Source organism: Stegodyphus dumicola, chromosome 7 (assembly GCF_044657685.1).
Source record: "Stegodyphus dumicola isolate Sdum_Otavi_A_Nest chromosome 7, ASM4465768v1".
Taxonomy (NCBI): domain Eukaryota; kingdom Metazoa; phylum Arthropoda; class Arachnida; order Araneae; family Eresidae; genus Stegodyphus; species Stegodyphus dumicola.
Window position 1 is genome coordinate 51,132,383 of NC_140774.1, and position 24,974 is coordinate 51,157,356.

The 24,974-nt window shown below is 33.4% G+C and overlaps 1 protein-coding gene across 9 annotated transcripts in view; it reads right to left on the reverse strand.

The window, feature by feature from the left end:
- Window positions 1-242: 242 nt before the first annotated feature.
- The window catches only part of narya (RING finger protein narya), a 213,841-nt gene continuing 189,109 nt past the window's right edge, over window positions 243-24,974 (reverse strand). For all 9 annotated transcript variants that reach the window (XM_085820189.1, XM_085820190.1, XM_085820192.1 and 6 more), the window contains 3 exons: window positions 13,407-13,450; window positions 5,537-5,606; window positions 243-505 (listed from right to left, as the gene is read on the reverse strand). In XM_085820189.1, coding sequence (XP_085676315.1) covers window positions 484-505; window positions 5,537-5,606; window positions 13,407-13,450 — 136 coding nt within the window. In that variant the 3' untranslated portion in view covers window positions 243-483. The remainder of the gene's footprint in view (window positions 506-5,536; window positions 5,607-13,406; window positions 13,451-24,974) is intronic.

Consider the following 24,974-nt stretch of genomic DNA (forward strand, 5'->3'; position numbering starts at 1 on the left):
TAGGTACAGGCTTCTTTTGCACTCTCACTATAACTTTTCATCCAGTTTTTAGGACATAAAAAGGTACTCACTTTTCTGACAATCATATCAAAACATGAATTATTTACTGAATCTTGGAACTGGTTCTATTATAAAAATTTTGTATTATGAACTCCATACTTAAAATAATTAAACATGATATGGATATAAACAATATGTCAGGTAAGACACTTTTTTAAAATTTGGAATGAAGAATTCCCATAAAACTGAATAAAAATCTTTAATAATGTTACATTTCAATTTATATGTTACTTAGGATACTTGTGTGAGTTATTATTGGCAGTTATATCGTAAAACTTAGAAGTCCTCATTTCCAGGATTGATGACTCTTAAAAAGCTCTCAATTTGACATCAATTACTTTTCTTCTTTCAACTGAGGAAAATAATGAATGATGAAAAACGCCATGTTATATTACAAATGCAAGATTATTTTCATAATGACACTCAAAGGAGGCTGTAGGGATGCCTGAAATCAAAGAAAGAACTTGTTAAAGTTCAGTTGTAATTTTGCATTAGAATAAATCATCTTTACACAGTTAAAAGGTTCTTTAGAAATCATACCTGCAAGTTTTATTTCTTTAAATATCTATACTATACAATGCTAAAAAAAGGGCAGGGAATTTACTAAAAAGAAAAAGATCACTTTTGACAGATGGAAGTGAATTACAAAATTAAAACTCAACAATTTAAATAGTTCCTGAAGAGTAAATATTCTGATTAGCTAGTTAATTGAGTAATGAATTACACTAAAATCTTTTATACTATCCACCTCTTAAAGTATCCAGGATTTATTAGAAAGTAAATGTACATCAGTATTTATTAGAAGAATTCAGTATGTTTGCATAATGAAACTTGAAACCTCAAAACAAGTCCATTGGAAGGTATACAATTGGCTGCAAAGACTGGCTAATCTTCAGCCACTCCACCATTCTGTTCCGAAATGTTCCTGCAGCAGGCAGGCAGCTTAAAATATAGAACTGACGACATATTTTTTTATGTGAAAGAATTAGTTTATGTAAATGTATTTTGAACACTGAGCTTATTCATTTTAAATGTTTCTAGTTTTCAACCTATTTTGTTCTCCTCCAGCTGCATAATATTTCTTTCTTCTTAAATAAAGAACTCCTGTTTATTATAATTTGTGATTCACTGTAATTTTTTTAGAGGTTTATTTAATGCCCTAGTAGCATTAATTAAATCAAACAACAAAAATCTGCGTTATATTTTCACAATTGAAAATATAACGCTGATTTTTGTTGTTTGACTTCTAAATTAATACTTGTTTGGCATGTTTTTGTATCTTAGCCTTAGTAGCATGTTTAAAATTTAAGTGCATGTATATCAGTCATGAATGTCAATATTGAACATTAACTGTCTAAGGTCCCTCTTCCACCATGTGTGATCAATGTATTTTACACATTTCCTATAAAATAACTATTTATGATAGATGAGCCATTAGGTGTATCTACAGAAAAGAAAAATCAAAGTTTTACCTACAGCTCAAAGATTCCATATATGTCAACTGCTTGTCACATGGCAAATACTCACACAGTAATTAAATTTTTGATTTACACATAACAGCTACTCTATATTGTTGATTTCAGTACTTTGAATTTGCTGTCAGAATTCTAGCGTAGCTTGAGGTAGGAAAAGCATTGCACTGGTGGTACATTAACACAGGAAAAACTGGCATGATTCATTGCAGGGTGAATCTTGAAAGGCAACTGAAAAATTCATTGGTGGTAGTACAGCCAGTTTAGTAGTAAAGCAGATAGATATTCATTTAGGTAGTTTCCCGTTTAACTTTAATATTCTACTTATCAATTGAAAACTTCATTGTTTTCTATCCTAAATACAACAGTTGGAAAAAGTAGTGGCAACACATTTATAGTTCTGAAAATACTATATTATTTTAGTTCTTGCATAGTGTCATAGTCACTTAAAATCCTTTAAAGTTATAGTCTGCGAACCTTTACCAAATTATTGTAAGGCAGCTATTTTCAAAGAGACTACAAAACTGTCAGAAAATATTTAACTGTTTTGAGACTGATTCATTACCTTCAATGCTAATTTGTATAGATGCATTTGTTTCATCTAAAACATACTTCAAATTTAAGTGTTTAATTAAACTGTTAGATGAACTACATATTTTGAATTCCATTTTGCTTCATTATTAATGCAATGTATTTTGCTATATGAGTACTTTTGCTAAGTGCAACAAGAATATATCATTTTCTACCTCATTTGTACAGTTACAAATTGCTATAACTTATCAGCAATTGAGATACTATCCCCTTCTCTTCTGACACATATAAAATATGCAAATATTTCTCAAAGCAATTTACTTATAACTCCATTTTCTCTCTACATAAATTATTTCATTTCTTTTATATAAAAAATCTAACGGGGGGGAGGGGACGTCGTGGGGCGCAATGAATTGGAAGTTGACCTGTCAGCACTATCCTTACCTTCAGGGCAGATGTTTTTATTTTATTTGGCTTATAATTCCTTCCCTATAATATAGTATTTCATCTCGATGTACTCCGTCTTTGATATGATTTAAATCATATTCCTCAACATTATAATTCGCTTCTGATAGTGAAGAAAGTGACACAGAGGTTATTGAAAATGAAAAAATTTTGATTGACAAATTAGTCGGCATTCTCGACACAGCAATTATAGGACTTGAACAGCAGAACTTTGTAACTGAACAAGAAATTATGTCTGTTTGTAGAATTAAAGAGAAAGTATTATCACATAAAACGAAGCAACTTAAACAACTTACATTGAAAGAAATGTTTAATAAAGTAAACCAATAAATATTAAGCATTTTTTTTTGGAAATTTTGATACCCTTTAGAGCATAATTGTTCTTTATTTCATAAATTACGGTTTCATATTTTTAATTTTATAATTTCTGCATGGCATCTTACCAGATTTAAACTGATGATCTACAACCCGGAAAAATCGATAATCCGGAATTGCGGATGTCCCGACGAGTTCGGATTAACGACTTTTGACTGTATTACATATATATACACACATCCTCTAACAGAGTATATATGTTATGTATGCATATCTATATATATATATCTAAGTTATGTATGTATATATATATATATATATATATATATATATATACACACAAGGCATCCTGTAAATGTTATGACAAACTTCTGGGGGAGGTAGGGGACATCATTAGGATTAAGAATTTCCCATGCCTGGAAATGTCACAGGTAAAAAATGGGAAAGGAAAAAAGAAGAGAGTGATTAATCTGAAACATTTATTGGACATGGTGCACGATAGCTTGAATGTTACAACAGATGCTCAAAGTTTACACCATCAGACGCCAGACATGCCTGACACTGATGAACCATTGATTGCCAGACATGTTTAAATATACTGGGAGTTTCTTTGATTGTAGCAGCTGTGCAGGTGAGTCTTGCACGAGATCCATTTCAGACATAACAGGATCATGATACATGACACTTTTGATGGCTCCCTAATCCTAAGAAATCAAGGCTTTAAATCCGATGAGCCTAAAGAAATCAAGGCTCGATAAATCCGGTGAACGTGGGGGCCAGGTCCATCACGCCTAATCCATCAATGCGGGAATGATCAATTCAAATGCCTACGCACATCCGATCCAAAATGAGCAATCCATCATGTTAGAACCACAAGTTCTGGGTTCCTATGCAAATCTTAATCCTTATGATGTGCTCTACATTCCTCAGAAGTTTGTCACAACATTTATGGGAAACCCTGCATATGTATGTATATTTATATACTTTTGGTACGGTAGACTGCTACCAAAAAGGGAGGTGCATAACTACATGTTATAGAAGTTGTATATACAAAATTTCAACGCTCTGAAGCTACTTGTTTGTAACTTATGCGAGATACATACGTATGGTTGTACGCACATACAGACGCCATGGAAAAAAATCTCTTGTAAATCCATTTTGGAAAAATGATTGTGTATTATGTATAGATGTCATGCAAAAACATTATTAAATTGCATTTGATAGCAGTCAAAATAGATATTTTTGTTGAAATATGATACCCGAATTTTTTCGCAATTGCAAAATAGTAGAAGTCCAGAAATCTGCAACGCTTGGGACCAGAGGTTGTGCAGATTTTAGGATTTTGGGGATTTCAGGACAGAAAAGATAATTATCAGACTAAAAGTGCAAAATAAATAAGGCATATTACATAAATTTAGTTACATTATTATATACATTAATACAATAATTAATTATATGCATTATATTATTATTACATATATAAACTGATTATATTATATTGTTCATTTACATTAGGCTCCTGTATTTTTAAATCAGCAGGAATCTGCTTCTCCTTTTCTCTCAGAAATAGTCCTGAAATAGGCACCCCATCACTCCTCCACTGCCGGAACCACTTGTACTCGTACAATCTCCTTTTCTCTCAGGAGTAGTCCTGAAATAGGTACCCCAACACTCCACCGTTGCCGGAACCACTCGTTGAACCAGTAATTACAAGACAGCATCGAGGTTTGCCGATTTCGCCTCATGTAAAGATTTCGGATTCCAGTGTTAGAATCACTGTTGCTATAAAATTTCAACAGCTTTTCTGTATTGTTCTGTATATCATACACAGTCCGTGTGGCAATTTCATACGATTCTGCTATAAACCGAGCAGAAGCACCTACCTCCATCTTTAGCAGAATTTCCACTTTTTTCATTACCATCAATGCAACGTGTTTACGTTTTTCAACGTTGCAAGCAGTAAAATCATGAGCGCGTTTCTTATCTGTCATTGTATGAAAAAGCGCTGAAATTAAAAATATTCTTAATTTATCCACAAAATATCTGGATTTAAAAGAAAAAAAAAAAAAAAAAAAAAAGACATCACTAAACAATCTCGTGAAATAACAAAGCTCAGAAAGTACAACAACGTGAACTTGAAAGAAGAGTTGAGTTAATCGTCTGCTTTTTTCCATCGATGCAGATTGGAGGGAAAAAACTCTTATATCATGATGTCAATAATTTGGTATTTCCATTATGACTCATTATTATTCAGTAATTATGATGTCATTATCCAGTAACTATTTTTCTTCTGTACTCCATGTTGCGGTTTCCGGAACCTATAAACTAAATGTTTATATTTTAAGAGGCAACGCGAATTTCAGGTGTTGGCAGATTTCAGGTCGGTGGATTTTCGGTATTTGACTGTACTTGCTTTACTTCGCACAAGGAAGTAAAAATAAACTTAAGTTAGTATTAATGTTAACATAAATTAAAAAGTAAGAAGAAAAGAATCAGCAAGAACATATGAGAATCTCGAATTTCTTGGAAAGAAAAAAATTGTAAAATATATGCATAATATTTTCTGCCTTTACATGCACTTTACAATGTATTCCTATCATATATATGTTAAAAATTTCAAATTTACAGGAGGACTAATAAACACTATGTTTCATTGATTATAAAGCAACTAGATGAAAAAAAATAGTACTTACACAACAACTTTTCTGGCTTCTTTTTTATGTTGATCAGTTTGAAAATGCCCATATGCATCTGAATGAGAAACTGAAAATTTTCATATGTTGTTACATTAGTACAAAGAACTCTACATAAATATTATATAAAATCAGTTATATATTCTAATCTTTACAATCTAAGATACTGTAACAACAGGGTTTAAAAAATCATGATTTTTTTTTTCTACATTAATTTATCTGGTTGTAACAAAAGATTTCCGCCAAAAAACGTTCTAAATAAAGTTTTTTTTTGGGGGGGGGGCATGAAAGCAATACTTTAATGTGAGTAGTAATCTCACCCAAGTCTATGATTTTCTGACAATGTTTGGATAGTTTTTCAAAGCCTTGGGACCCAGACACTTGGTGGTCGTGAGCCCAAAAACATATCAACCTCATTTCAGACGTCCTGTGCAGAATGGAAGATAGCAACAGCAAGATGTAGTTGCAGGTATGAAAAAAGGCAGAAGTATGAAGGAGTGATGTCAGCGCTATATGGGGTTGTGGCAAAAGATCCCATTCGAGTCCGACATAGTCCAGCCAGTAAATTCAGACACATAGGGTTTTGCATTATCTCGATAGAACATTATCTTTTTGTGACAGAATTGAGTTTGACATAACAGCATCTTACTGTACACCTTACTGTCAAGGGTTTTACCTTTTTCCAGATACTCTATGAGGCAATCTGATCAGATACAAAGATTGACTTTTTTGTTAGAGAAATTGTGCTTTGCTACGCTGCCAACGGGCTAACCAAGTACCCTTTTCGAAGACAAACCCCCTTTTCAGCCTGTGTTGCTGAAGAAAATCCACTTTTCATCACAAATGATAATCTGGTCCAGAATTTTGTCCACGAGTTGATATTCGAGCAGATTAGTGCAGGCCCGAACACATCTGTCCTTATCTGCTTGAGTCAGCTAATGCGGCACCCAGAGATTGAACCTCTACATCAAGTTTATGCAATGCATAGCATGACTAATGGACACAGCATTAACGTCTAATGCCTTAGAAAGCTTTCATGTGGTTGCATACTCATATTCTTCCATAAGGTCTCGCATGTGGGCTCATAAACATTAGTAAGCCCGCCTGAGAGCTCTGCTTCTTGAATGTCATAGTCCTTGTTTTTGTACTTTTGATATTAAACCTTCACAAAGGTCATATGATACAATGTTAGTACCTAAAGCTGTACACATGATTTGGTGACATTTTGTAAGTGACTTTTTGCAATAGAACTGAAAGTAAATGATGGTTCTAATCTGGTAGCATGATAGTTCCATTTCAGACACATTGTACTTAATGATAACGATATTTTTTTACAAATTTCAAAACATGGTGTTCTAAAGGAAGTATCTTTCTTCGAAATGCTAAAAATTGTTTGAAAAAATATGATTAACACGACAATGCAAACTTTTTGCACAGATGATATTTGCGGTGGTGGGAAACTTTCGGTAAAACCCGATATTAAATAACCACATACTGAAAGTTTTTAATTTATTAAATCTGTAATTTGATACTATGAACTATATTTTTACATAAAAGATAATACAATTAACTGATAAAGAGAGGTATATAAACTGCACAGTTTTATTCATTAGCAGCTTAAAAAAATAAAATATGCTGAAAGCTTTTTGTTAACAGTAACACATAAAGCCACTTAAATCACTTAAAAATATAACTTAGTTACAAATATTACAATATATACAAATATATAACAACAAACCAAAACATACATAAAAAAATAAAAACTGCTTCTGAATTTATATTTTTGTATAAATACAAATAAAAAATTATAGCAAATATAACCATAATGGAATGGCGCTTAATTTGGAATTTGCATAACTTTTTCAAAATAATTGATCACATTATATATTCGCTATTTACATTCACTGCTTTAACAGAAAAACAAATTTAGCTGTTTTTAACTGTTTTAATCCTTAATTGACTTCTCAAAATGTCACATGAATTCCAAAAATAGTTAAAGTTCTTTCATTCCCCAACGATGAATGACTTCGGTGAATTCTGTCACAAGTTCAGGCGCCTGGGCAGTTGCCCTATCCCGTGTAGAACTGCTCTGGTAGGAGAATATAACGTAGAATTATGGCTAACATCATGAAAAGGCAAAAACCATTTCCCGGGCCATGAAGTCATCCAAACAAAGATATGAAAATAGGTAGATAGGTAGATCAAATATAGCATTTCATGTAGACAGTACATGAAATGTGATAAGCAATTAATGAATGAAGTAGCAAGTAGAATTGAAGAACACATAGAAGCATGATGGAAGTCCAGCATCATGTAAGGTGTCTAGGGTTGGACTTGAGGACAAAAATTTGTAGAGGGTGTAAACAGTAGTAAGGGATGCATGGCTATCAGTCATGTACAGTCAAAGAAGTTCATAACAGGCTGGAATAAGGAATGTATTAACAAGCAAAACAGGTATTGGATGGGGGTTGATGTTGTAAAGAAATCAAGCATTTTTGATTTAATTAGCTGAAAGGCAGTGAATTAACAACAACAAAAACAAATTAAGTATGTAATTTGGATAAAGATTAATGTATAATAAAAATCCTACCTAAGGTGCAGCAATACTGCGCCAGGCCATTTTCTTTCGTGAGCATCTGTAATATCATAATCCATGAGTGGGATAGATTCACTGATAGTAGGACTAAACTTACTGAAAACTTTTTTAGCTATTCTTCCTGTGAATGCACTGTGGAGTTCTACATTTTGTTCATCATGAATAGCAGAATTTTTAATAAACCATCTACTTTTGGTAATTTGTCTCAATGTGACATCCAGAAAAGACTTTAATGTTTTAAATTGAGTATCATTGAGAATCACTTAGAAAACCCCAAACAGGACATGTGTATGTGATGATGGGCCGCAACATGGTCTTGTACAGGAGTAACTTATTATCAATAGAGAGAACAAAGTTCTGTGAAATAAAGAGGGGTGGGGATTGAAATTTTAGAAACCTGAAACTTGTTAATAATATATGCAATGTTGCGGATCCATGACAATACTTGGTCTAATATGACACCCAGGCATAGCTTGGTCCACAGAATAATTGGTATTGTACATATGATGCTTACATTGATATTTCTTTTTCAAGTGAAGAGAAATGGTTGACTTTCTGACATTAATTTTTATTTTCTATCTGAAGAGCCAGGACTCCAGAGTATGTATATATTTTTGTAGAGACTGTGTTACCAGAGCTTAATTGCGCCGGAGCCCACTGGGACCTGGCTCCAGTACTTCTCAGTTAGAGGTAAATCGTAATTCTAGTCAGATTGCCTTTTAGTCCTAAATAAAAGTGCTCAAGACTTCTTTTATGTAAGTAAAACACTGTTTAGCAGACAAATTTTACTTAATAATTTACTTAATAAATTTTACTTAATAAATTTTACTTAATAAAAATAAATATACCTTTAAAATCGATTATAACTTCCAAATTCACACCTACCTTTCTCTAGGGGACAAACACTTTGACTGAAATTAAGACTTTTAAGGGAAGAAAAGCATCCATCCACATGCCAAATTCTTATTCTCCAAGTAGTGCAAGAAATTTTGAAAACGTTTAAAATGTTTTGTTCTCAAAAGTATTATCAGTGATTACCTTGCTTTTCCATGCCCAGTGTTAGTGACCTGCAGAGCTCCTGAAGATTTAAACTATGTCCCAAATACAGAGGACAAAAACTGTCATTTATGCAAACCTTGCATTTGGTCTCATGTTGATTCAGGAGAAATTTTTTTGCCCAGTCACATTCTGCTTCACAGCTAGAATTATAATGGCTGAGCATGGCGACAAGAAAGCTTTGGATTCTTCTATTTATTTTCAAAGCTACAATTTTCTATTAAAATTTCTTTCCATACTCTCATTGTTTTCTAGCATTACCTGTATTCTCATTAGTGATGGTTTAAATGTTTTACCATTTTCTACTGGTGTGCTGAAAAAAGAATAGTTCCCCCCCCCAATGAAATAGTATGTTATACTGTATATTTAAATTCTAAATTCAGCCCGAGGCTGACTGAGCTATTTCTTAGTTTTTGTATGAAATTTTAAGTCCAATCGAAGACCTAAATAAGACGAGGTCAGATATTTTATTTCTCTTATTTAACTATTTATCATTACTTTTATAAATTTATTAAATATTATTTAACTATTTATCATTAATTTAATAATTTATTAAATTTTTATTTAACTATTTACCATTAATTAATAAATTAATGAATTTTTATTTTTATCTTTGTATTTATAGAATTTTTACTTTAATTATTTTAATTATGAATTATTAATTATTTATTTACCTTTCTCCTTCTTCCTTATTGCTTTTCAGAGTGCTCTGGCACTTCTCATTTTAAAAATTAAGCCCTGTGTGTTACTGAACTCAGAGACGCATTTTTTTCAAGATCCTCTGCGTACATAGTTAGTGTGGTATTAGATAATTGTGGAATATCTTTCGCATAAAGTTAAAGAAGGACAGGGTCAAGCAACAAATCTTGTGGGATGCCCATAAGGAATTTCCTGCATGTTGAATGTGTGTTATAGTGAATAACAAATATTTCTCTTACTGTGTTTAACATGTCAATGATATTCAGTTCGTTTTTCCCTATATATTCCTTTATAAGAGCAACTTATTTCCACCACTCAAATGTGCTCAATGACAAGACAGCCTAAAACGCTTCCAACTATTTAAAAAAAGGTTCTACAGAAAAATAGGTCACACTTAAGCACTACTCTCATATTTTTTTGAATTAAGATGCCTGTTTCTTTCCATTTGCTAACAAGCTTCCAGCTTTATATTTTTGTGGTAAAATATATGCTGAAAATCTACTGTGACAGTGCTTGTTCACATCATGTTATTAAAAATTATATTCATTCTTTATTGAGATATTTTAAGCTGATTTCAAAATCCTTCCAGACTTTAAACATTTGTAACATAAAAAATATAAAAGAAAGAAAAAGAAAGGTTTTAGATTTTAACGGTTGGCCAAAAGCATTTCTTAATGTTTTTTATACTTTTGCTAAGCTCTCGGTCCCCTAGCATTGTTTTCTTTGCCAAATTTTCAGAACATGCCAAACTCGGGCTACCACACACATAACAATCCTTAAGTCAAGCAACATCATCATTTTCATATGTGTGCTTTTTGTGGTATTCCACATTCCAACAATTTTTTAAAATAAATCGTGATATTTTTTGCTTTAATTTTAAAATATGGGTTAATGAAATTTCCCAGCAACAGAAGAAACTGCAGTAAAATTTCTGCAGAATTACAGAATTTTGCGGTAACATCTCTAAATTGAACAAAAAGGATAAGTGTTGGTAGATAGCAGGTTTTGACGAGGCTTCTGCGATGCTGAGTCTCTGCACTCTCTGATGCCTTTTTATTCAAACAAATTACTGCGTACTTGGAAATAGTGCAAAAATATTACAGAAAGTTTGAAAAATGAACGTGCTTTATGTTTTTTAATGTATCATGTATTCCTCATTTAAATATTAAAATTTGTATTTTAAACTGCTCAAGCATATTTTCTTTTCGTATGCTGATAATGCTGAGAAAAAAAAAAGGTTTCAGATTTTATATTACACCCAAAGCAGCTTTTTTTTTTTAACGTTTTGTATGTTACCTTTATTTATTAAATATCACGTTCTTTGCACTTAAACCATAAAATTCAATTCAACAGCAATATCACAAAATTTAAAAAGAGCATATCTTTAGAATTTCCTTTACACAGTCTTGCACGCTGGAGATGCAGCAAACATTTTAATCCAGCAAATCAGGTCACTTAAAGACAGTGAGTTTAATACGTTTATCTTTAGATTTTTTAGAGCATTGTTAAATATATTGCTTTCAATGATTTTATTGTTTTTGTTGCTTGAATCCTGCAATTATGATTAATGTTTCAAGCGTTTTTAAAAAATGGATATCAAATGACAAATCGGGCTTACGACCACGTGGCCCTCGGAAAATTTCCAAAGTTCCCGATAGTCCCATCCGTCCCTGGTATATGTATTATTGACTAATACAGCAGTCTTATTTACATGTACCATTTTTATGTTGTTATTAAGAACTGTGACACTTTTAGTCATTAACTTTGTTAAGAACTGTAACTCTGAATCAAGTATCATCATATATATTCTGGTCTGCCATCCTTATCTTAGTTTGTAATATGATAGAAATAATGATCTGCTGGGATGATGCTCAAATACCGAGTGCCTGGCTTCCTGCCTAGGAGAAGTCAACTAAACAAAGCAAAAGTTTGAGCGGTGTAATAAATTTAAATAGGTTATTAAAGTAAAATTCAATTAAAGGGTATCTGTTCCCATCAAAGGACATCACACACCAGTGCGAAGCGATGCAGTAAGGTAAGTTAATACGTAAAATTAGAGGAAGGACACAAAAGACAGTCAGAGGTATTATTCACCGCTATCCTATGGGTTGAAGCTTATCAGCATGGGGTATTTTTTTTTCTTCCGTACAGAGTTACCATTGCTCCCTTTGAAATCATCGAGTTTTTTAATAAAAATATTTATTAAAGTTTTACAAAATACGAAATAGATAATAAAACAAATTCCAAATTTGGGCATGCCCATATTCAGGCGGAGATGCAAGTTATTCAAAATTTGATGGTTGTAGTACTGTTGTTTTATCACAATGCAAAAACACACATACATTTATGCAGATTCTTCTTTATTTCATTTTTCTAAATATAATACAGGGCAATAATATTTAGTGGCAAAAATTTGAAAAGTGAAATGCCACAAAATACGAAAACAGAATAAATAGCTCTTTTGGGCTAATGCCATATAAGATATTTCTCCCACCTTCTTAGCATTCCTTCATTGTGTAATGCTCGGCGCGTATTCGAGAGGTCCGTGGTTTGAGTCCCAGCAAGGACGCTGCACACTTTTCTCGTCTCCTGCTTCCTAATAACCTAATGACTCTACAGCCCTTTGGGCTAAAAAAAAAAAAAAAAATACTGTGACAACCACCAACTAGAACCCAGTAAGTAACCTTTACCATTTGTAAAAAATCACTAGATTGCGCGAAGGTGATTGCATTAATATGCAGGTACCCACATTTGCTTAGATCATACACCATGTGTTTGAATTAGTGCACTCATCATCAGATTTACATTTGTGGCTAGATGAGCACAGGAGTGAGAGACTCTCTTGCATTGTATTTACATGGTTCATTTATAATATTTAAAAAAAAAAAAAAAAAAAAACTTAAAAGTGCTTTTCTTCTTTTTGTTCTTTCTTTTTTTTTTTTTTTTAAATTTAGTAATTACAATCTTTTTAAAGTATTGCAGATTGTTACAGCATTACAGAACCTTTAATTATAGTACATTTCTCATCATATAAAAAAATGGGAGAATATCTGGTTTTAATAACCTGATTAAAATTACTGACACCCAGTTTAAAAAGCATTAAAAATCAGTTTGCTGCTAATAATTACAAAATATTATAGATTAGTTTATCAATAATACTTCAATTAATGAAGAAAATTATTACATATCACATGAGTCACCTTTCAATTTAATACCAATACATCTATACCTATACAAAACTGTAACAATTTAATCTCTAAATTAGAAGACAAAAATTAATAAACAGAGAGGCTGCTCTGACCAGAAATAACTATGTCACAAACATATATTGACTTATATATATATAAGTTGAACTAGTTATACTACTAGTTGTTATTAGTACTAGTATAACAATTTATACTACTAGTCCTTATTTATACTAACAATGATTCATATAAACTGAAAGTTTTCAGTTTATATGAATCATTGTTAGTATAAATAAGGACCAAATAAAGATATTAAAAAGATTTCCAAACATACCTGTTGGACTTGCTGCAGGTGTCACAAAAGCAGTATATTTAGAACTAAAAAGAAAGAAAAAAAAATAGAACTACATAATTTAAGTCTTTAAATACATTTCATTACATGTGTTAAAGAAATAAATTAATTTTATAATTATGCAAAATTCAACTTAAACCTTGACTGGCATTAGCTTCAGACAGCCAATTTAAGTTTCACCTAATTAAAACTAGTAACGTACACTTTTTATTTAAATATACATATGTATTATATGAGGGAAATAACATTTATTAAATTTGAAATTATAAAATTATAATTAGTTTATTATCAAATTATTACTGGTCTCTTTTGGGTATGGATACATGCAGGGAGAAAATCTGAACATTTGAGAACTACTAAAAGTGAAAATTTGATACTAATAAGCGATTTTGAGTCTCAAATGACTCAGAGGAATGAAACATGCATATGGAACTCTATTAATCAGCCTGGTTTAAGGCTTCAAAACACTTTTCCCTTGACAAATTCGGTTTGAAGCGTTAAACAGAGGAGATTAATAAACAACTAACCAGTTATAATAATTCGATTCATACACAAATTCATTCATTACTTCTTATTTGAACTTTTAATTGCTCCTTATAGATTACAATTTATTATTGGATTACAATTTAATTTTAGTATTATGCAAAACAGTGCAAAGTTGGCTTAAATTAAGACATAAAAGTATTTGATGAGACATATCAGGGTGCATTTTTATGCAGTTTTTTATTTTTGGTTCAACTGTTGATTATTGCATGCAAATACTTCTTCTTCATCAATACAGATTATGTATTGATTGATATTTTTGGTACCTGTATAGGCAAAAAGAGGGATGTTATAGTTGAGAAAGATAAGTACTAATTTTGCTTCCACAGACAAAATTAAAAATTCATCTGATATGCAGCGAAAATTAAAATAGATTTTAGTTTTGAAACAGTTTTTAGTGCGCTGTCAGATGTCAAATCTATCAGTGTTTTGTATTAAGTGATTTTAAGTTGGATAGTTTTTGTTCATGCTGAATGCATTCAATACCCACTCAAATTAATTCAAGAAATAAAAGTTCAAAATAGCCTTAGTGAGCTTTGCTATTCATCTGTATTTTTTCTTGAACCGTGATATTACTTTTCTTTTTTTTTTTCCAAGAAGGTTTCTGTAAAAAGGATGTATTAATTATTTTACTTTTCCACATATTCCAATCAATATATGTTTCCTCTTAAAAGAAGACCCTTCGGCATTTTCAACAAAAACTGTGACATTCTCCCTTAGGAATGATAGTTAAATTTCTTTCATTTTGTCATAAATTCTGACCACTTTGGCATTTCACATAACCATGAACAATATTATGTTTCAAATCTTCAGAACTTAAAGCAGATAACCAGAATAACGCTTAGTGCCTGCAGTTATTAATATGTAAAAACTGTTATTAGTATGTAATATTCAACCTTGTTACTTTGGAGTCTTCCCTGCCGTGATGGTATATAATTCTGTTTGATTCATGTCTGTGGTCGGAAGCCATCATAGTGGTGCACTCACTCACCCACTCCTTATCATTTAAACTATCAACAATACAGCATTATGTTATATTAAAAATGTTACCAACCGTGCACGCAAATCCTCAAAGCTTTTCCTCAAAACAACTGCCTTACTCTAATGTGCAGCAAGAGGGATTCATGATGGCTTGCCATATTCTTCACGCATTAGTAATAGTATAAAGTTTGCTTTTAAGAGGCTGTGATTTTATGCAGCTTATCAGTGGCGTTGCTAGGATTCCAGTGCCCAGGGACAACTGAAGAATTTCCACCCCTCTCTGTGTGCCAAGAATGGAAAACATTTCATTAAAAAATTTTGTAGCATCAATTTGGCGCCACCTGGATGCTGCGCCCCGTGACAGATGTTCCCCCTTGCCCCACCCTAGCTAAGCTACTGCAGCTTATTATCTTTACTAATGAATACTTACTAGCTACACAACTACACTTCGCAAAGAAATAAAATACACAGAAAACTCACAGTAAAGTTGCTAAGAAATTACAATATTATCACTATAAAACCAGCTATCCATCCATCTGTATTTTTATGGGGTTACGTTTCAACAAACTTCAAGTAGATTCCGGGAATTCTCACTTCTTGATGAATTTCTATATTCAAAATATTTATTTCTAAACTTTTCATTTTGATTCTACTTTTTGTTCCTTATTCATTAATTTCATTCAGTTTTTATTTATTTTACTTTTCTGGGGCAACTCAGGAGCCCATATTGCTGTGCACAGCACAGATTGGGAACTGCTGATCTAGAGTTTTGTTAAAACTAACTATTCCATTAGAAGGTAATTGTTTCTTTTTTTTATCTTTAATCAACCAATGATCAGACTCGTGCTTTTAAAAACATTTGTTGAGAACAGTTGAATTTGTAGATCATATAACACCCTCATTACTGAGAAGATTGCCCAGAGATATATATAGAGGAGAGTGACCAATATTACTACTGCGAACACAGTAGAAAAGACAACATACATATATTTTATTAATTCCATGAACAAGGCAGTTGGTCCTACTTGCTAATGTGCTTATTAGCCTATTTAAACTCAACCAGTGATTCTAAATACACTCACATATTCAAAGATATATTCCACTAGGAGTTGTTTTTGTAGGAAAAGGTAACAGCGATGAGGTCAGCTACATGGCTATAGCATTTTATTTGAGTGTGTTTTAGTGTTCTTCTGTTAACCTGGAAGAAGGAAGGGACAATGCAAGTGTTATTCTTTAGGTTAAAATAAAACTGTTTCTTTCAGGGTCCCTGAGAATTTCCTGTTTGATAAACATGCCAGGACAGATACATATTACAATTACACTGATGTTCATCATATGAAAATAAATATACAAGGCAAGTAATTTATCCCATATACAAACACAATTTTATATTGGCACGACACGTTTACCACTATTAAAATTATAATATTACTGTTATAATATACAGTCAAAAGTCTTTAATCCGGATTCGTCGGGACTTTGGTGATTCCGGATTATAGATCATCAGTTTAAATCTGGTAAGATGGCATGCAGAAATTATAAAATTAAAAATATGAAACCGTAATTTATGAAATAAAGAACAATTATGATCTAAAGGGTATCAAAATTTACCAAAAAAAAGCTTAATATTTATTTGTTTACTTTATTAAATATTTCTTTCAACACACGCATGCGTAAAGCATGCATTACGCATAGTCAAAATAAGAAAATTGCAACCAGAAAACTATTTGATGTGTATTCATGATATTTATAATGAATTTGATTAAAATCATATCAAAGACGGAGTACATAGAGATGAAATACTACGTTTAGTAAGGAATTATAAGCCGAATAAAATAAAAACATCTGCCCTGAAGATAAGGATAGTGCGAACAGATCAACTTCCAGTTCATTGCGCGTTGCGACGTCCCCCCTCCCCCGCAGAGCAGCATGAAATTGATAAACAGATTTTGGAATGGTTAGAGAAACAAAGGATATGCCTTTATCCATTTTTTACAGCAATTCCACTTTTTGTTTGATGGACGTCGAAACATGCTTTCGCTTTGTAGATCCTTTGGCAGCTCCAGAATCGGAAATTCTATTTGATATAATCGAAAGTTCAAGCTTACTTTTATAAAATTGCTCTAACAGTCTGCAAAAAATAATAAGCCTGATCCAATTCGAAGATTGAGGAACAACGCAATCTGCAACATTAAATGAAATAGATAGTTAGATAATTTTAGCTTAGCTTATACCGTCCGTTGTACATTAAACGCGCATGCGTAAACGTATTATGAGCATGCGTACATGCATATGCACATGCATAAAGGTATTACGTGCATGCATAAATGCATATGCATGTGCATGAATGCATTATGGCATTTATGTTTTTAAGAATAAATTTAACAGTGAACTGCGCAGAGAGTTTGTAGCTTTGAGGTCCGGATTATAGATCATTCCGGATTAACGACTTTTGACTGTAATAAGTAATACTGTAATAAATATTTATATGCTTCAACAATACTGGTACACTGACACATCAGTACAAATGCATAAATATAACAATGCAATACTGTTGTAATATGAGTGAAATACTGTTACAATACTAACCCAGTAGTGTTACAATATTGAACAGATATTAATGCTGTTATACGATATTTACGGTGGATATACAAGTTAATACAAAATTTGTAAAGATGTCTCTATCATTATATCACTATTTTGAAAATGCATAATGCATAGTGGTAAAATAAAAATGGGATTACACAGACACACTCTTAAAAATGCATATTCATGCTTGTAAGATAATGTAGTACCTGCAAAAATTAAAGTAGTATTGCAAATTACAAAATAAAGATCGGATTAATTTTGCAACCTATCTGAAATCAAATAACTACATTAATTTGGCTTCATTTTTTTTTTTTTATTTCACTATGGTTAAGGGAAGGGATACCTTTGTAGAGAGCTTCTGAGAGAAAACAGTCTTGTTACACATGAGGAAAGCTGCAAAAATGCCCATGCAATTAGCCCGTCCGAATAGCATCGAACCTAAGCTGAACCACCAGTGTTCAGTGACATTATCAACCAACTGCTGGAGATCAGAACAACATTAATACAATTCTGGATATGTTTAATTGCATATGAGTTGTTGCTGATAATTTTAGCCTATGCATAGCTATTCTCGGTGGATGAAGAATTAAGAATAAATTTATATCTCTCATATGCTGAAAAGTTGCACTTTATTAAATATGTTGAATGTGCAATATTTTCTCAAATTAAATTTGGTCTTTGGTTGCTAAAGTAATTGTAAAACTTTCAACATGATACCAATTACTTTAAAGTTAGAATAATTATATTCTATATCTTGACTGAACAAACATTCCACTTTTTGGTAGTTATGTAATATGCTTTTAGTTATTTATTTTTGAGATGACACTATTAAAACTGGTTGCTATTTTAATTTCTTTTTCCCACCATTTTATTCCACATTCAAATATGAAAAACTACTAAATGTTTTATTTTATGAAGCTATTTTTATTGAATCATGACAATATTTAAATTACAATTTAATGGAATAAAAAACTGAATGGGTTATTAAATTATTTTCATATTCTCTAATGTACATGGCTGTGGCGACTCTGTAAACATGTGTTGTACTATGCGCCCATCCCAGTTATTGTCAAATATGCAGGAGCTTGCGGATGACAATTTTAAGGCCAATGTTTTACAGTCATTGTGGCTCAATCGTCTCCCGAACAATATCGAATCTATTCTTGCCTCCAGTAACGAGAACCTACCCCAACTGGCCCAAATGGCAAACAAAATTCATGATGTTCTCCAACCACAAGCAATCAGTCAAGTTCAGCATCCCAGTGTTGATATTTCATCTCTTCAACAACAAATCCAGGAATTATCATTGCAGGTCGCAGCCTTACAGATACGATCTCAGTATCATCCGCGCGGTAGATCAAAGTCCCGGAACTGAAATAATAGGGAATACCAACGCGCTCATTCTGGTACTCAATCAGACATTTGTTTCTATCACAGCTGATTCGGAGATAAAGCGCGCAAGTGTACACCTCCATGAAATTTCAGAAGACCTCTTTAAACTGAAGGGGCCGTCACTCGAAGCCACGAGTGACAACGGCCCGTACATTAGTCGATTGTTCGTAACAGACAAACCATCAGGCAGACGTTTTCTTGTTGATACAGGTGCTGACATTTCGGTTGTACCTCCCTCTTTTGCCGAATCCAAACGGCCACCTGGAAAATTTAACTTATTTGCAGCTAACGGGTCAAAAATTGCAACATATGGAGAAATATTAATGTCTTTGGATCTAGGATTGTGTCGCAAATTTCAATGGCCATTTGTCATCGCTGCGGTTTTGCACCCAATAACTGGTGCAGACTTTTTGCAAAATTTTCTCTGTTGGTCGACATTAAAAATCGACGCTTACTCGACTCCACCACACAATTGTCTGCGGTAGGTAGCATTGGAAATGCCACTAATTTTGGAATTAAATTAATTTCCGGTAATTCTCCTTTCCACAAACTACTTGAGCAATACCCTAACATCATCCGCTCAGTAACTGGCAAACCGACTGCTGACCACGGTATTGTACACGTCATAGAGACTACTGGAGCACCAATCTTTGCCAAAGCACAGCGGTTGCCTCCAGAGAAATTAAAGGTTGAAAAAGAAGAATTTAAATACATGCTTGAGCAAGGAATCTGTCGGCCATCTAAAAGTTCATGGGCCACATGGTCCCTAAGAAAAACGGCGACTGGCGTCCTTGTGGGGATTATCGACGTCTTAATTCAGTTACTTTGTCTGATAGATATCTGGTTCCTCATATTCAGGACTGCATGCAAGTCTTGGAAGGCAAAAATATTTTTTCTATGTTAGATTTGACTCGTGCTTACCATCAGATCCCTGTCAATCCACCTGATATACCAAAAACTGCTGTAATAACACCTAATTAATTTCAGTTTATGAGGAGTCTGAAAACACCAAACTAAAGCAGTTATTACAAGATTTGCAACTTGGTGATATGCGCCCATCCCAGTTATTGTCAAATATGCGGGTGACAATTATGGTGACAATAATGCTTGGATTATTGAATTTCCTGTCATGACTTTCGGGTTATGTAACGCTGTGCAAACGTTTCAGCACTTCATTCATGAAGTCCTTCGAGATTTAGATTTTTGTGTCCCATATTTCGATGACATTCTGGTAGCCTCGACAACTGAAAACCAGCATCTTGAACACCTTTGCATAGTCCTTGGCCGATTTCAGTCTTATGGTGTAGTCATTAATCCATCAAAATGTGTTTTCGGGAAATCTAAAGTGTCATTTCTTGGTCACGAAGTTTCTTCGGAGGGCGTTCGCCCACTTAGTGACAGAGTCACTGCAATTCAAAATTTCCCAGAGCCAAAAACTGTTCAGGAGCTGCATCGTTTTCTGACCATGTTAAATTTTTATCGTCGCTTTCTTCCTCATGCTGCTGAAAAGCAGGCACCTTTGCACACATATTTGGTTGGGAGTAAAAAGAAAGATACACGGCCAATTATTTGGTCTGATGATGCCCGTACAGCCTTTGTACAATGTAAGAATGACTTAGCGTCGGCAACAGCTCTTAGCTATCCTTCTAAGCACCCTTTAGTATTAATGGTTGATGCGTCTAATACGGCCATGGGTGTGGTTTTGCAGCAACTGGTAGACGGAGCATGAAAGCCTCTAGCTTTCTTCTCGAAAAAATTTTCTGCAGCGCAATCAAAATACAGCACGTACGACCGCGAACTTCTTAGTGCATATGAGGCTGTTAAACATTTTCTTCATATGGTAGAAGGTCGTGTGTTTTCTATCTATACCGATTACAAGCCGCTAATTTTCACTTTTCGACAAAAGCCTGACAAGGTTTCTCCCAGGCAAATGCGTCATCTTGATTACGTAGCGCAGTTTACAACCGATTTTAGGCATGTAGAAGGCCCTCAAAATACAGTTGCTGATGCTCTGTCCAGAATTGAAGAGGTTCAGTTGCCATCAATAACAGATTTCTCCACCATTGCTGAATGCCAGAAACAGAACCCAGAATTGCAACATCTTTTGTCTGACAAGTCTTCTCATGGACTTAATTTAGTACCTATGCAATTAGAACCAGATCTTTCACTGTACTGCGATGTGCAAGGTAATGTGGTGCGGCCATACATTCCACTGAAATTCCGGCATGGTATTTTTAGCGGCCTCCATAATTTATCCCATCCTGGCATCCATGCTTCTCGCACGTTAATTCAACAGCGTTTTGTATGGTCTGGTATGCAGAAGGACATCGCTGCATGGGCGAGGTCATGTACAGACTGTCAAAAATAAAAAATTCACAGGCACACTCGAACTCCATGTCAACGCTTTGAGTTACCATCTGCTCGCTTTAGCCACGTACATATTGATTTGGTTGGACCCTTACCCCCATCACTAGGTTATACATATCTTCTTACGTGTGTCGACAGATACACACGTTGGCCTATCCCTATTGTAGATATGTCAGCCGACACTGTGGCAAAAACCTTTTTTCTGTATGGATTTCACGGTTTGGGGTACCCGAGTACGTTACCACGGACCAAGGACGGCAGTTCGAATCTCAATTCTTTACTGCATTAACAAAATTCTTGGGAACTAAAAAGATCCGTACATCACCGTACCACCCGAATTCCAATGGACTTGTCGAGAGGTTCCATCGCTCTCTTAAACAGGCCATTAGATGCCATACTGCTATTCACTGGGTTGATGTCCTTCCTACTGTGTTGTTAGGACTCAGAACGGCTATCAAAGAGGACCTGGGTTCTTCAAGTGCTGAAATGGTTTATGGTACCAATTTACGTTTACCGGGAGATTTTATAAATCCCGCAAAAAACTCACCCAATGTCCAGCCCCATGCATTCCTCAAACAATTGCGTGAAACCATGGCTGCATTATACCCTAAGCCCACAAGCATCCATTCTTCAAGACCTGTGTTTGTTCCTAAAGAACTCGCTACATCCTCACATGTGTTCTTACGGTGTGATGCATCAAAAAAGTCCTTGGAGCCTACCTATACAGGCCCACACCTAGTTCTAAGTCACACATCCAAGAACTATCGGATACTAATCGGCGACAAAGAGACAGTGCTGAGCCTTGATCGTCTCAAACCAGCCTTTATCTTAGCACCACAAACTGTCGAGACTGATACATCAGTCCCACCTCCTTCGAAGGCAACTTCATCTATTGGGTCTACACCAACATCTGCTACTACGTCAGTTTCTGAACCTGGATCCCAGAAAACAAGTGCTCCCCAGTATACACGTTCCGGACCGAGGGTTAAATCGGACATAGAGTCCGATCTAACCCTCGGTATCTTTAATTCGTTGCCACTGGAGGGGGAGTAGTGTGGCGACTCTGTAAACATGTGTTGTACTTGCCAACCGCGCACCGGTATCACTAACTGTAACCGAAGGTGATTTCGGCGACACACAGTCACGTCTCATCGTCGGTGTGGTTGGTCGCTCTTTTTCCTCCAACGTGATTGTCTGTCGACTGTAGTAATTAAGTTTTAATATTGTGATGTGATTAAAATGTTTTTGTTATAAAAAAAAATTGGCTCTTATGACATGTTATGAATTCATCCTTAAAAGCACTGGCTAATTCTAATACGCATAGTTTGTTGTTGCACACAGCCGCAACCACGTGCAATAATTAGGTATCATTCATGCGTCAATAAAGAATACAAACTAAGAACAAATTAATCTAGAAATTCTATTTATGCTGAAGAAATTTCATTTTTTAACTTGATACACAATACTGACAACAGTATTTTTATTTAACAGATGAAAAAAAAGATTATATTTATTATACCTACAATATTACATCTACAGTAAATTCATCTACAGCAATAAATGTTAGTAAATTTATTGTACATTTTTCATCTTCAATGCACATATGTATAGCATTTTTTTAAAACTTTAGAATGTCACAATTTTAGGACTAGAAACTAAATCGCCATTTATCTATGACAAAATAAAATTGATCGTTATGTATATTGAGCTTTCTTTCTTTTCCTTTATGATCTGTTGCAAATAAAAGCCTTCAAATTATTTACATAATTACGAATGATACAAAAAATTAGAATGAAGGGGAAATAATGCATAAACGTAATTTAGATTTAAGTTTTCAATGTATCGATATTATCTGCTAACTAATTACTGTAAAATTAACTAACTGGCAAGAAAAAATGCAGTAGCAAAGTAGATAAATTAGGAAGCCTACTGCATATATCAAAACAATGGAAGATGAATTACCCAAATTGCTTGCTCTGCTTCCCAAGCTAGTACTTATAATTAAGTTTGTTGTTCTTGTTATTTATCTGTTTTAACCGTTTATAGTGCTTCTTGTTTGACTTAAATACAGTCAAAAGTCTTTAATCCGGACTCATTGGGACTTTGGCAATTCCGGATTATCGATTTTTCCAGATTATAGATCATCATTTTAAATCTGGTAAGATGGCATGCAGAATATATAAAATTAAAAATATGAAACCGTAATTTATGAAACAAAGAGCAATTATGATCTAAAGGGTATTAAAATCTACAAAAAAAAAAAAGCTTAATATTTATTTGTTTACTTTATTAAACACTTCTTTCAACGTAAGTTGTTTAAGTTGCTTCGTTTTATGTGATAATACTTTCTCTTTAATTCTATAAACAGACATAATTTCTTGTTCAGTTACAAAGTTCCGCTGTTCAAGTCCTATAATTGCTGTGTCGAGAATACCGAATAATTTGTCAATCGAAATTTTTTCGTTTTCAATAACCACTGTGTCACTTTCTTCACTATAGGAAGCGAATTATAATGACGAGGAATGTGATTTAAATCATCAAAGACGGAGTACATCGAGATGAAATACTACATTTAGTAAGGAATTATAAGCCGAATAAAATAAAAATATCTGCCCTGAAGATAAGGATAGTGCTGACAGATCAACTTCCAATTCATTGCGCGTTGCGACATCCCCCCCCCGTAGAGCAGCATGAAATTGATAAACAGATTTTGGAATGGTTAGAGAAACAAAGGATATGCCTTTTTCCATTTTTTGCACCAATTCCACTTTTTGTTTGATGGATATCAAAACATACTTTCGCTTTGTAGGTCCTTTGGCAGCTCCAGCATCGGAAATTCTATTTGACATAATCGAAAGTTCAAGCTTACTTTTATAAAATTGCTCTAACAGTCTGCAAAAAATAATAAGTCGGATCCAATTCGAAGATTAAGAAACAACGCAATCTGCAACATTAACTGAAATAGATAATTAGATAATTTTAGCTTAGCTTATACCGTCCATTAAACACATGCACGTTTAATGGACGGTATTAAACATTAAACGTGCATGCGCACATGCACATGCGCATGGGTAAACGCCTATAAGCATGCATGAACGCATTATGCGTTGAAGCATGTGCAAAAATTTTGTAGCTTTGAGGTCAGGATCATAGATCATTCCGGATTATGGGTGTCCGGATTAACGACTTTTGACTGTACTACAAAAGATAAAGTATATAACACATAGTTTCTAATAAATAGGTATTTAATTATTAATTTTAAAACCACATGTCAATAAAAATAATGTTGTCAGTTTATCTACATTTGAAACAACATGAATTTTATTTTATACATATAAAATAATTTTTTGCTCTCTTTATTATAATTTTAATTTAGAACAAAAGAAAAAAAAAGATTATTTGTAGTTTTAACTGAGGCATGTATATAAACAAAACTTTTGCACTTGCATTAGTTGAAATAACAATGGCTGTGCATCTAGACAAATAAAATATTTTCTATTTTAATTTTTCTGAAGAAATTACATTTATTTTATGGGAATAAAAAATTTTCTTAATTACTGTTAAGATAAAATGTGATAAAGGGAGAAATAATATTCCTTCACTTGCATACTGATGAATAAATATTAACCTAAAAAAAAAAGGCCACCTCTTTATGCATATGTAATTTTTTATTTATTT